Source organism: Perna viridis, chromosome 5, assembly GCF_037379345.1.
Source record: "Perna viridis isolate PV_CMFRI_1.1 ecotype Kerala chromosome 5, ASM3737934v1, whole genome shotgun sequence".
NCBI lineage: Eukaryota > Metazoa > Mollusca > Bivalvia > Mytilida > Mytilidae > Perna > Perna viridis.
This window is the reverse complement of record NC_142449.1, coordinates 10,953,878-10,968,326: the sequence shown is the minus strand read 5'-3', so window position 1 is coordinate 10,968,326 and position 14,449 is coordinate 10,953,878. Positions and strand designations below refer to the sequence as shown.

Below are 14,449 nucleotides of genomic sequence, written 5' to 3'. Positions count from 1 at the left end.
TAACGCCGAATTGCATTCTGGGTTCTTCGGTTTTTGGACAAACCATTTAAACGTAAACAACATCTCCTAGCAACCCGATCACTGTAAACATGGCCGACTTTTTACAATGTAAATATTGCCACCTAGAATTAAAATCTGACCGGAATTTAACGATTCAATGTTTAGGGAGAAGCCGTTTGGCTAAACGAATGAGCAAGTCATTTAAGACAATTTAAACGACGGTAGGTGTCAATAAAGTCGTAGAAAATATTTTTATTCAAATTTTAACAGTATGTTATTTATGTGACGCCGACTATAGTTTAAATTTCATTTGTGGTACAATTTAAAAATTTAAAAAGACCGGCGTTGTTTACTTACGAAAATCTCGTTGCAGATTTTCAGAAAACAGTTAATTGGGTCAATATCAAATGTCTTTACAATATCTTACATGTTATGACTAAAGATGTCGGATAAAGTCACAATTTTCATCCTGAATTTTCTCCTATGTAAGTATATCATATTAGACGCTATGGACATTCCTTTGTGTGTTAAAGAGTTATCAATGGATACTAGAACCGATATTACACTACTTTTTTGTTATTTAATTTTTAGCTTGATCTTATTTTATATTATTTATATCATTTAATTTCTTTTTGTAAGTTGAGTTTTTTGTTTAGTAAAGTTTTAAGTATTTTCTATTGGCCGTTATACTATTAATTCCTTTATCCAGTAATGCCAATACAGTGTACATACCACAGGGGGCGGAAAGAGAAATATTGAAAAAGGGGAGTTTCAGAGGGTTCAGGTTATTATTTGTTCATTTTTCATTAAATCGTGCGCAAAATCAACATATATTTCCAACAAAAGATAGGGTGTCCGGGGCGATCTGCCACTTAGCATTTCTCCTAGTTACCGAGTTCAAAAATAACAAACACTATGAGTAACATGTTTTCAAGCTTTTTTCATTAATATAAAAAATAGAACTTAAGTAAGTCAGATGCTTGGCTTAGTGGATTGGTAATCATACCCTATCTCCTATTTTTATATAGTTAAGTCGCCAAAACGACTTATTGTTTTGTCCCGTATCTTTTTATCAATTTAGACCGAAGATCAGAATTGATAAAGCAGTCGCCAGAGCCTTTAGATTTGTAAAGCCTGATAGCATCTGCAATTATCTTACACTACCGCAGTTAAATAGTCAATGCAGATTGTTAGGTTTATTTGTGGGTATTTCTAATGTATCAAATTTAATTCTATGTTATTAACGCCTATAAACAACTTGTATTGCGAACTTGATATGCTGATTAATTAGGATTGTACATTTGTATTTACAATGATACAAATAGCAATAGTTGCCCTCTGATCTCTTATCAGTACCTGTTTACTTCTGTGCAATCAGTCGTTCACCGTCATTATTTTCAAGATGTCTATTTATTTTAGGCGCATAATATAGATAGAAATGAAAACCCTGCGAAAATGTAAATGGTCGATATGCTGAAGCTATCTTCTGATATTTCGTGAAGGCTCTGGCAGATCCAAATATTTACAAAAAGGGGACTGCGGATCCGATCAAGAAACTTATATAAAGAAGAAAAGGGGTTCCATGCTATCATTAGCAACTCATTTTTATTATTATTTTTTCTTTTTATTTTTGCTAAATGTTTTACAAAAGGGTAGCATAACCCAAAACCAATCCGATGTATAACTCACTGTATCATGTATTTTATTACGATTACCGCCTCGTGACATCGGAAGCCCGAAGATGACAAAAAAAAATAAAATTTTGCTTAGAGGATGGCATATGAATTTCAATAATGCATTTCTCGAGAATGGTGTCAGTCAGTGGTCTAGTGAAATTGCTTTTTTGTAATTATCATTCTATTGTTAGGCTATTTTGGACATGTGTAAAGATAATAGAGATGTAGCTGCTTCAGGTGCTTCAGGGCCTTAAAAGAGTATGGCTGGTTTTGTCTGCACCATTATACATAATAGTTGAAATTGTTTTCTATTTTTGCTAATGTACGTGTGTATGGAACTAGATTCCCAAGAAACTAAGCAGTTTAAATTACACATATGAGTCTATGCGATAGCTTGTAGCACTAATCAACAGAGAAAAGTAACTAGTTGAGAGGAACATACATCTAAGGACATAATTTATTTCAATGATTGTGGTGGCTTAATTTTGAATGATTTGACTGGAAGTTTCGACCTGGAGGTCGATAAATCAAATTTGGTCTACAAAATATTTAGAAATTGGAAAAGGCCAGCTAATAGTTTGTAGTTCAATTACGCAGTGTGTCGGAGAGTTTTGTGTTCATTGATCTAGGTGTTTCATGTAAACCGAGAAGGAACCTGAATATTACGCAAACTGGCGCACTGCTACGATGCATTATGAAATGGATGTGTGTGTGTGTGTGTTTTTTGTTTTTTGTTGGGTTTTTTTTTGTGAGGCGCAAAAGTTCAGAATTTCGATTTAAATTGATTCAGTACATGAGTACTTTGATTATAATCATTATTGTTATTATTAAGTAACCGACCTCGAAGTGTTGTTTTTACTCCGTTTAATATTATTACTATTATTATTTTTCCCGTCATCTTCTGTCTTTTTATCAATGAAATTTTCCGGAGAAATTCTCAGACCAACTCGTATGAAACCTTTCACGCATATCCGGCACCTTCTGGAGTTGTATTTAACATGTACAGTTTTCTAAACTTCGAAAAAGGCGGTCATTTTAAAAAGGCTACCAAATAAGGGAAAAAACCGAAACAATGTTGCCCGTTGCCATGGCAACCGAAATCCAGCCAAAATTTCAAAATGCTCTGATTTTGATGAAATTTGGTATTTATGGTGTAAATAATTGGTTGATTGTTGAGGTTTAACGCCCGAGCAGTAGTATTTCAGCTATATTCAATGACATGCTGAGTTTAAATTTTGACATTTTAAGAAGATTCTAAAGTTACCGTTACAATGGCAACCAATTTCACGGCCAAGATTTAAAAGTTGTCCGATCTGGATTCAATCTTGGTTTTTTGGTTAAAAATGACATGCTGTATTCAAGATATCCAAGACCATGTGAAAGTCGCTGTTACCACGGATACTGATTTTTCCGCCAATACTTCAAAATGCTCCAATTTTAGGTATAATTTAGTTTTTAGGGTGAGAAGGCAATAATATGTACGGGAGGTGACGTGCTCCGAAGACTTTTCGGAGACCGTTTATTTGATTCATATGAAACTTGGCTTAAAAAACAAGCATACTCAAAGGGTCTGCATGCAACTTCAAAATGGCACAAAAAACAAACACAGAAAAATGAAAAAAAAGTTTTAGAAAATTTTTGGAAGTATTCAATTGAATGTATGAAAACTACTCAAATATGTGTCTTGACATCACAGGCGTAAGCATTTTTTTTATAAAGCGTCATTTTTGTTTTTCATAATGGCCAATATTGGCAAAACTTCAACATTGTTTGACTCAAATGAAAATTGGTTACAAAGGTAAACATGGCATTCTGAATTCAATGGCGGCTTCAAAAGGGCCGCCACAATTGGCTGTAATGCTCTTGATCATCTTAAAAAAACCTCTTGTTGTATGTCTTAAATTGTCTTTTACATGTATCGGTGTATTTTAATCATAAATGTTTTTTCATTGCCCCTGCTTGTTAAAATTTTGAAATTACAGGCCAGTCCAGTGAGCGGATGGTCAGATGGCCAACCCCTCCACCATGAAATATAAAATTTAACAATTCTCAGTTAAATGGCCATTCTTATTCGGCGTAAATGGTGAATGTGAAAGTCGTCTATACTTCACACTTCTTTCATGTGTACCCACCCCCTTTCCTCCATTTGCCACTAATACTCGTAATTGGTGGATCACAATACCACATTCACTGTGATATATTTGTTGTAAATTATAATGTTACCCGTTTTATAAGTTTCTAGCATATTCAGTGTCCAGGGGGTTTGTAGCATCTCGTCCAATTCCGCACTTCTAGATTGTTACATATACGTAAATACCAATCTAATATAGATATGATAAATCAGTATGATGTACGCGTGTTTCAATGCGTAACTGCTCATCAGCACTATATAAGAACAAAATGCGTTTTAGAAGATATTAGTTCAAGATAAAAAAAAAAATAGCATACAGGAAGTAATCATAACCATGGAAACTAACTAATCGAAGCAGGAAGTTAAATCAGTACACCTACTTGTAATACCATGAGTGAAGTTTTTTTTTATTTATTTATTATTTTGAGACCGGGAAATAGAATATGACACCAATAGGTTTATCTGTAATATATCTACACCTAAGATATGATTATGGGTGATATAGATATTCATAATATGCAGTAATTAGAGAATCAATACTTGAGTGAATAAAATCTGAGGATGTTCTTTTCTGTTCGCACTACGTATACCTTACATGATAACTACAAACATTGGGAAACGTTATTGCTTTCTTGATCTTATAATCATTTATAAGGGGGCATCATGTCAACTTATATACGCATCCTCAACACGCTGTAAAGCGAGATATTTCATTGTGTTATTAGCGGATAGCATCTTTTAGTTTGAATAGGGATGATAAGATTTATTGAATAGGATGATAGGATTTATTGAATAGGGATGGTAGGATATATTAAATAGGAATGGTATGATTTATTGAATAGAGATGGTAGGATTTATTGAATAGGGATGGTAGGATTTATTTGTCTTTCTGAAGTAATTGTATGTTATAAGATTAATGCTTCCTAAAGAATAATGTACCATGATATAAAAATTTTGGTACAATATATTATTCAAATGAGTACATCTGCTGACATGGGAAAAATGCAGTACATGTATATATAAATAGGAGATATGGTATGATTGCAAATGAAACAGTCATTCTTCGAAAACCAAGCAAGAAACCATTTAACTTCTACAGGTCACCTTACGATTATAGTACACTTGGGATAAAGTACCTATATTTTCCTGATGTCACAATCAAATATCTCATTAAGTTTGTTTTAGTTTTCTCTTGCGACATACATGTAGTCGCAAAAGCCGATTTTCGACACGTTATATTGTCTGCGAATTACGTCTTGTTCGTGTTTATATTCGAAGCGTATATATATCAGATATTATTTTTATATATATATATATATATATCAGCTCAAAATGGTATAACCGTAAACATACATGTAAAAATTTTAAAGCGTGTTAAGTTGTGCGCTAAGTTTGGATATCTTAATAGAAATGTGAGAAATACTTGCCCATTGTGGACGCATATGCTTATAGATACGTCGAGGAAACGTTTGAATGTTTTAAACTAAGATGTACGGTGTTGGTGATAGTAGTATTATTATTTTTATACCATATGATAGGTATTTTTAATATAAAAATAATTCTATGTTATTTACGCCAATAAACAAACACAATAAACAACTTTATCCGCGAATTAAATATGCTGATTACTTTGGTTTGTATTAAACACGATCCAATTAAAAATAGTTGACCTGTGTCCTCTTATCAGTAACTTTATTTCTTTGCATTTACCCGAATAAACCAGTCGTTCAGTGTCGATATATTCAAGTTGTCTATTCTTTTTAGAAGCATTTAAACATATTATGCTTAGCTATAACCCTGCGAGATTATAAATAGTTATCAATCATATAATTGAAATATAAAGAGCAATGTTGAGCTGAGTACCAATTGGAAGAGCTGTCTTCAGGTATTTCATGCAAGCCCTGGTGGATAAAAGGGGCAGTGGTTACGGTGAAGAAACTGGTATAAAGAAAGGGGTTTCAGGCTATTATTTTCCACTTATCTTCCGTATTTTCTTTTTTTACAAAAAAGTAGCATAATCCCCGAAACCGTTCTGACGTATGTTTATTACGATTACCGCCTCGTGACATCAGAAGCCCTGATCTGACAAGTGAGAATAAAACTTTGCATAGACGATGCCATAGAAATATCGATTGTACATTTCTTCGGAATTTTTTTCTTATTTTTTTTTCCTGGTGTTATTGGTTTTTGCAATAATCATTCTATCTGGCTATTTTAGCCATGTGTATGTTTATATGTGTATAATACAGCTGTATGAGCCCCAGGGCCTTAATAGTGCATGGCAAATTTTTCTTGCACCAGACACGATTGGTGAAAATATATTCTAAATCTTCATCGTTAATGTTGAAGTATGTGATTCTGGAACTAGATGCCCAGCGCTTTTACATGACACATAGGCGTCTATGGAACAACTTTTAGCACTTGAGCTACAAAGCGTATCAGATGAGAAATGTAGCTAGTTGAGAGGAACATGTATTTAAGGATATGATTTATTTCAATGATTGTGCTTAATTTTGAATGATTTAACAGACAGTTTCGATCTGGAGGTCAAGAAATTGAATTTTTGTCACCTTTCCTCCTTGAATAACTTCTGCTTTGTTTGATTTTCCCAAAAGACACAATACAATATACGAATTGAAAAAGGCCATTTATTATAATATGACGAAAACTAAGTATCAAAAGGACATCAGAAAAATACAACTATATATACAGCGATTTACAATAAGTCTAGAATAACATGAAGTGTCAAAATACTGAAAGTACATAACTAACCCATGAATATTATCTGAACTGAAAATCAGAGGTGAGGGGCATGCGCAGATAAATTGAATATTGACCTGAAAATTTAAAAACTGGAATGACCAACTAGAAGTTTGTAGTTCAAATATGCACCATGTCGGAGAGTTTTTTTGTTTATTCATCTAGGTGTTCCATTGAAACCGATATCGAACTGGAATATTACGCAAACTGGCGCACTGCTACGATGCATCAAGAATTTTGGTGTGTGTGTGTGTGTGTGTGGTTTTTAAATGTTCTTCGTAATCAGAATGGTGAAATTATAATTAAAACAAAGAGTTCAGTATTACCAATTTATAACAATAGGCCTGTATCACGTTTGAATTCGATCCCCGTAATATCCATTCATCCCACATTTTTTGCAATTCGACGATTATTTTAGGCGTAGAAATTCAAACGATGGATATAAATTGATTCAGTACATGAGTAATTTGATATTATTAATTCGTTATTCAGTTTGAACGAATCCTCCTTATTGAGTTTGAACCAAGTTCCTGTATAGAAAATAATATAAACGTATATATCAAAATGTGCATAAATAAAAAGTAGAAAAAAGAATATACCCTCAAAGGAAAAATGTTCATTTTGTAACTCGAATGACCTCTACAGAATAATTACTCTGAATTTGTCATTGTGGACAGGTAACACTTGAACGTATGACTGCTGTACTTTCACTAATGGTAATCGTGCTTTGTCCCAACCAAATAAAAAAATCAAAATTATTGCTAAAAAGTGCAGTCTTTGATCTTGATGACGTATATTTTAAATATGATTTAACTGTTTACTGTACTGGACGGGCAAAAGTATTACCATTTGTTTATGGACAAGCTAAACAATCGCTACTAACATGGGTGTTGACAAACGAAAGGGCGTGTTTTCAAACTATGTGCAAAATATTTTACTTAAAAGAGATACACATGGATATAATTTTCTTCCTTATATAATGAGGAAATAACATAAAATGAGTTTGCTAGAATAATTTAGACGGTCGCCTTAGAAATTACCATTACCTACAATTTGCAAATTCGTCACAAAATGAAAATGTCTTATAAATATATAAATATGTACAAACTGTCTCCAATAGCTTTTATTTTAGCGAAGCCGATACAATGTCCCACCTGCCTTTTTTGACGTTTTCGGCGTTTATGACAAATAATGTTTTTTAAAAGAAATTGTTAAAAACAAATACACACTGTCTTCGTGGTTTTGTCTAATCAAAACGTAACAAATAATAGTTTTTAACGTTTTTGTTAGAACCCATGTGAACAAATATATTGTTTATAAATTCATCACCAAAATGATTTGATGGCATGTAAATCCAATCATAATGGTAATTTTGGACCCTTACACGACTGTATGATAACGCTATGAACCGCACAGTGTACTTGTACTGTTTTGTCAAAATCACAATGTACTATTTTACTCATTTTACGTAACGTGGAGAAAAATGAAATGTTAGCTAAACGTTAACTTCATTTGTTCCGTATATTTCTCTACATATGCCTTTTTCATCAAAATATACATAAACAATTTAACAGATCTTAATCTCCAATAAAGGCGGTGAAATAATTATTACAAATGGTAATGGGCCATCAAAAACAACAGAAAAGAGAGTGGTTCAATTAAATAAAAAGAGAAAAGATTGTTGCTCAATGGTGCAATGGATAAACCAGAAATTTCGAAAAAAGGTCTAAGGCTATTATTTGCCATTTTTTGACCCACATTATGCATGAGATTAATTATTTTTATCAATTTAGATCGAAGCTCAGAATTGATATAGCAGTCGCCAGAGCCCTTAGATTTGTAAAGCCTGATAGCATCTGCAATTATCTTACACTACCGCAGTAAAATAATCCGTTGGCATACCCCATTCATGTTCCGACGCAGATTGTTATGTCCATTTTGTAGGTATTCCTAATAAATACAATTTAATTCTCTGTTATTTATGTCAATAAACAAACCCAATAAACAAATTATACTGCGACCTAAATATACTGATTAATTAAGATTGTGTAATCAATGATTCAATTAAAAAGAATTGATCTCTAATCTACAAAAATAATGATTTCGTGTTTGCGTGAGAAAAACAATTCTAAGGCAAAATGAAATCCCAGCCCCCTCCCCCTCGAGAAGAATTGAGTATGTGCCTAAATAGTCATCTATCATAGAAATGATGCCGAGTTCCAATTGGAAAAGCTGTATTCGGATATTTCATGCAGGCTTTGTCGGAATATTTATAATAAAGGGGGCACTGGATCCAGTCAAAAACTTTAAAGGAAGAAAGGGGTTCCATGCTATTATTTGCCGCTCAATTTCTTGTCATTTTTTTTTATATAAAAAAGGATAGCATAACCCATGAGACCATCCCGATGTATCACTTGCTGTATCATGTATTTTTTATTACGGTTACCGCCTCGTGGGATGACAAATCAAAATGAAACTTTGATTAGACGATGGCATATGAATTTCAATAATGTATTTTGAAGGAATGATGTAAGTCTGTGGTCTGTTAGTATTGTTTTTTGTAATAATCATTCTATTTGCTGTTTTTGCCATGTGTAAAGATAAAAGAGCTCCAGGTGCTCTAGAGCCTTAAAAGTACATGGCTTTATTTCAATGATTGTGACTTCAGTTTGAATAATTTGACAGGCAGCTTCGACTTCGTTGCCGATAAATTGAATTTCGACTTGAAAATTTACAAACTGGGAAAGGCCAGCTAGTACTGTGTTGTTCAATTACGCAGTATAGCGGAGAGTTTTGTTTAATTCATCTAGATGTTCCATGTAAACCGACATCAAACCTGAATATAACGCAAACTGGCACACTGCTACAATGTATAATGAATTTGGTGTGTATTTTCTTGGGGTAATGTTCTTCGTAATCAGAATGATGAATTGAAAAAAATCAGAGTTGAATATTAGCTATTTACAACAATAGGCTTGTGTTTAGATACTTTTGAATTTGATCCCCTATTTTGCAATTTGAGGATTATTTGAGGCATAAAAATTCAAAAGATCGATATAAATTGATTCGGTACATGAGTAGTTTGATTTTATTTTTCTAAAAGTGGGGTCCAGGTGGTCCACTGCTGATGGTGAAATTTTATTATTTTGTTTTTGCTATTGTGTGGGCCACAGCAAGGCTGCAAAATTCAAATTTTCCGAAAGTACGAAAGTATTCTCTGTAAGTCAAGTAACGGTAAACGTCGTTTATTCAATAACTGAACATATCAACAGAAATTTGTAGTTGCTTTATGAAGCACCAGGGATTCGTTGTATGCACCAAGAAGTGATGTAAGTCTGTGGTCTGTTAGTATTGTTTTTTGTAATAATCATTCTATTTGCTGTTTTTGCCATGTGTAAAGATAAAAGAGCTCCAGGTGCTCTAGAGCCTTAAAAGTACATGGCTTTATTTCAATGATTGTGACTTCAGTTTGAATAATTTGACAGGCAGCTTCGACTTCGTTGCCGATAAATTGAATTTCGACTTGAAAATTTACAAACTGGGAAAGGCCAGCTAGTACTGTGTTGTTCAATTACGCAGTATAGCGGAGAGATTTGTTTAATTCATCTAGATGTTCCATGTAAACCGACATCAAACCTGAATATAACGCAAACTGGCACACTGCTACAATGTATAATGAATTTGGTGTGTATTTTCTTGGGGTAATGTTCTTCGTAATCAGAATGATGAATTGAAAAAATCAGAGTTGAATATTAGCTATTTACAACAATAGGCTTGTGTTTAGATACTTTTGAATTTGATCCCCTATTTTGCAATTTGAGGATTATTTGAGGCATAAAAATTCAAAAGATCGATATAAATTGATTCGGTACATGAGTAGTTTGATTTTATTTTTCTAAAAGTGGGGTCCAGGTGGTCCACTGCTGATGGTGAAATTTTATTATTTTGTTTTTGCTATTGTGTGGGCCACAGCAAGGCTGCAAAATTCAAATTTTCCGAAAGTACGAAAGTATTCTCTGTAAGTCAAGTAACGGTAAACGTCGTTTATTCAATAACTGAACATATCAACAGAAATTTGTAGTTGCTTTATGAAGCACCAGGGATTCGTTGTATGCACCAAGAAGTTGATTTTTACCATCTTTTGATAAGACCTTTATCGTACAACATAAATCGGAACAGTTGACGAAGACTTAGTTTCAGGTACCAATATTAAAGTTCCTATTATCTAGGGTCGCTGTGTACCTTGGATATGAACAACCACCCATAGCACATACAATTACTGGTGTACTGTACCTTGTTGAAAACAACGGTTTATATGTAGCGACTTGTAGCGTCCGAAACATTCATTTTTTTTCCATTTGGGATATGGTGTCATTTTATGGAAGTACCACTGAGACTTATGAATGGATAAAGTATTTTAATTTGAAAGTAAGATCCAATTAAAGAAACCCTAGTCTCGGGTAAGATCTGAAAGCAAATTGATCATATACGTATATGTTTGTAATTTAGTCTCATAACATGAAGTTAACGATTTACATTTTTTGTATGAAAAATCGAACAAAAAGATTTTAATGTATTAAAATTAAATTAAAAATTTCTCGGCTCAGGCGATTGTTATGTAAATTCCTGTTTTCAAATCTGAATTGAGACTAAGTAACACTAAATGATCATTCCAAATACAAAACAATGACACATTACTGTAGGTTAACCTTGCACATGCGCGAAATGAAAGTAGTGAGACGTCATGTAAAACAATGTCAATTGACGTCACGCTATCACCAACACCTTACGTGACGTCTTTAGGCGTCACAAAGCAGTGTGACAACAGTTGTATCAACCTAATAAGAATTAATCAACTATTTAGATGGACTTGCATACTGTGCTGACACCAACTACATGAAGACATCGATCCGTAATTATTTGTCGGATACCAGACACCATGATCCAAAGTTTCGAGATTACAAGAAAGCAGCCAAGGAATACATTCATGATGAGTTCGTTCGTTACGGACTAAAGACAGGATACCACACATTTCGGGAACCTTCAGTATCAGAGGTATTTATCGACAACAAGATTATCTTCTGTTCGTTTTAATTGTCGATGTTGCAGGTTCCATCTTGATTGAGTTGAAGAAAATCCTGAAATAAAGATCTATTTTTCATCAAGCCGAAGATTTTTTAACGTTTATTTTTACACTTCTATGCATCCTTTAAATTTAGAGAAAATTGTAGCCTGATTATCACGCCTTGAATGCATATCGTGTGAGACCCACTCAAGGTTTCATATAATCGTACACGGTTAAGTATTAAGCATGGACATTAAAGTCTTGATTCATTTCAAATAAATTCACAAAACAAAGACTGGAATAATTTGTTTTGATTTGTGAAAAGCTTTATCAAGCAAACCAAGTCTTCTTGTATACTAACTTATTTGGACATTTTTAAATTGGTACTGTGACATCGGTCTGCACACCACGATTTAGATAATCCAAGACAAAATAACATTTTGATGACGAGTCTATCCAAAAATTAGAAACATTTCTTGATGAACTGAATAAAGCCTTCTTTTTCACACGTAAAATGCTGTTATTTTGATAGGACTATTTCCAAACGGTGGTAGGAGTATTACGAGGAGACCGATTTGGGAAGCCTGACGATAGAATTGTCGGACTTGGTGCACATTATGACACAGTCAATTCTACAAAAGGTAACATCCTGCTGTCTTTTGTAAGACACCTTGTGCCAATGAAAGAATAAATAATTTCAATTCTGTTTTAACCTAATGCGTTTTTTTTCTCTGTGAATGAAAATAAAGTTCATGTTCATGTAAAGATCTTTTTAATCCATCAAAAGATTTTGTCTTTATCTTCATTCCGTATTTATCCTGAAATCCATATTCAACTTTGCTCTCATAAATGTATCGCTTAACGACTAAAGATATTATTCAGGTCTGCTTGTAAAAAAAAGAAGCAAGAAGTGATTCAGTTTGGAAACAATTATTTTCTTTAATTCATTTGAGTAAATTGATATGATTTGACTGTCTGCTTTCAAATGATCTCAGACTATACAGGCTAGAAACCACTAATTCCACTTCCCATAGGCTTCTATGCTAATTTCACAATATTCAATGGCTTCTCTGGACTTTACCTTAACTTTAACCTGCAGAGGACTATATATCAGCATGATTCTACATATGTCAGCTCACAATCCTCAGAATGGCATGTGGGGTTAGCAGACTTGCATGAGTACTGGTCACCGGAAGTGAAGTGTCTATAAATAGCATGGGAAATCCCAGTGTTTTCACAAGATAGGGATATATTTAGAAATCATTATGGAGATTAGGCTTCACATCACAAGAAGCAAAATTCTCCTATAAAATGTACAGAAATGTTTTTCCTTTCAGAAACTGTTTAAATTTTTTAAATGAGATGAGAACTTTTTTCACAGCACTATGAGGAACAGGGGTAATTTCTGCGTAGGACTATTTTTGCGTACGTTTCAAATGCTCATTGGTTGAATTGGTGGTCCGTAACCTAAAGATATACATTGTCAAATGTTTTTATTGGCCGTTTGTCAGTTTACACATTTCCATGGAAAATATCTTTTAATTTCCGTTTAATTCAGGAATTACATATATTTTGATTTTTTACTGGAATAAAGTTGTCTTTAAATAATCGATAATGTTCTAAACAAGTTGCAAAAAGATTCCTTTTAGTTCTTCTTTTTTTTTGTTATATAAGATTCGAGATGAAACGTTACAATGACGTTTCGATATTCATTCTCTGAATGAACTTTGACAGAGTTCGGTATTTTTAGGATATTTCTAAACGATTTTGGTGCTGGTTAAAGCAAGAGAATGGAGTCATTGATATAACGTAAATTAGGATATATTGAGGTCTGGCTATTTTTGCAGGTTTCTGTCAAAATATGCATAGTGATACTTAATTTTCGCATTTTTTGTTTTGTTTTGTTTTGTTTGTTTGTGTTTGTCTGTTTTTTGTTTGTTTGTTTGTTTGTTTTATTTTATGCATCCAGAATGCTAATAATTTGGGCGTTTCCCCTCATTGGAAACAATGATTTCTTTTTGTTCGTGGAGTTGCGTATTTTTTGTTTTATTTAAATTTTGTTTTGTTTGTTTGGTTATTTATTTGATTTTTTGGGGGCAGCAATCTCTATTAAATCTATGTTCTATTATGTTAAATAGGAGTGGATGATAATGGTGCTGGGGTGGCTGCCATGCTGGAGGTTGTCAGACAAATTACAGATAGAAATAACAATGGGGTCACAAGGAAGAACACACTTATTTTTGCTGCATTCGATTTAGAAGAATATGGCTGTAAGTACATGTAGGAGAAAATGACTATTAACAAAAATCTAATCATAGCTAAAAGGATGCCACCCACTCGTCTTTGTTGTCTATGAATACATTTATTTTTTTACAATTTACAAAACTTCAAAATCAAAAGTAACATATAAGATGCTTTAAAGTATTCCAGAAAAAAAATGCATTCTTACTTTAAGTTGATGTCTTATTTCCAGTAACTTTAAAGGAATCCCCACCACAATTTTGATTAAAAATAAAAACAACAGGTGAATAGTTGCATCGCCTAGTGATATTAATCAGAAAAGGGATAACCTATCTGAAAGATTGTCAAAGTTCATGTTCATGAAACCATAAATCCATAAGAATCATAAAAATCGAAATATCAGATACATTATAGCATTACGTAAACTAATTCCTAAAATTTATTCTAAAAGAATGATAACTTTCCTGTGAGAATGTCAGTTTTACAATACCAGAGACCAAAATTTATTAGAAATATAAATCGAAAAAGCAGCTGCACAATTCATGAAAGCATTATTAAACAATCATATCATTAAAA

General features: G+C 33.1%; 1 protein-coding gene across 1 annotated transcript in view; it reads left to right on the top strand.

The window, feature by feature from the left end:
- Window positions 1-324: 324 nt before the first annotated feature.
- Window positions 325-14,449, top strand: part of LOC148616008 (uncharacterized) — a 39,054-nt gene continuing 24,929 nt past the window's right edge. The window contains exons 1-4 of the mRNA XM_088582629.1: window positions 325-485; window positions 11,432-11,622; window positions 12,165-12,273; window positions 13,771-13,902. Of these exons, the coding sequence (XP_088438755.1) occupies window positions 443-485; window positions 11,432-11,622; window positions 12,165-12,273; window positions 13,771-13,902 (475 nt within the window). The 5' untranslated portion in view covers window positions 325-442. The remainder of the gene's footprint in view (window positions 486-11,431; window positions 11,623-12,164; window positions 12,274-13,770; window positions 13,903-14,449) is intronic.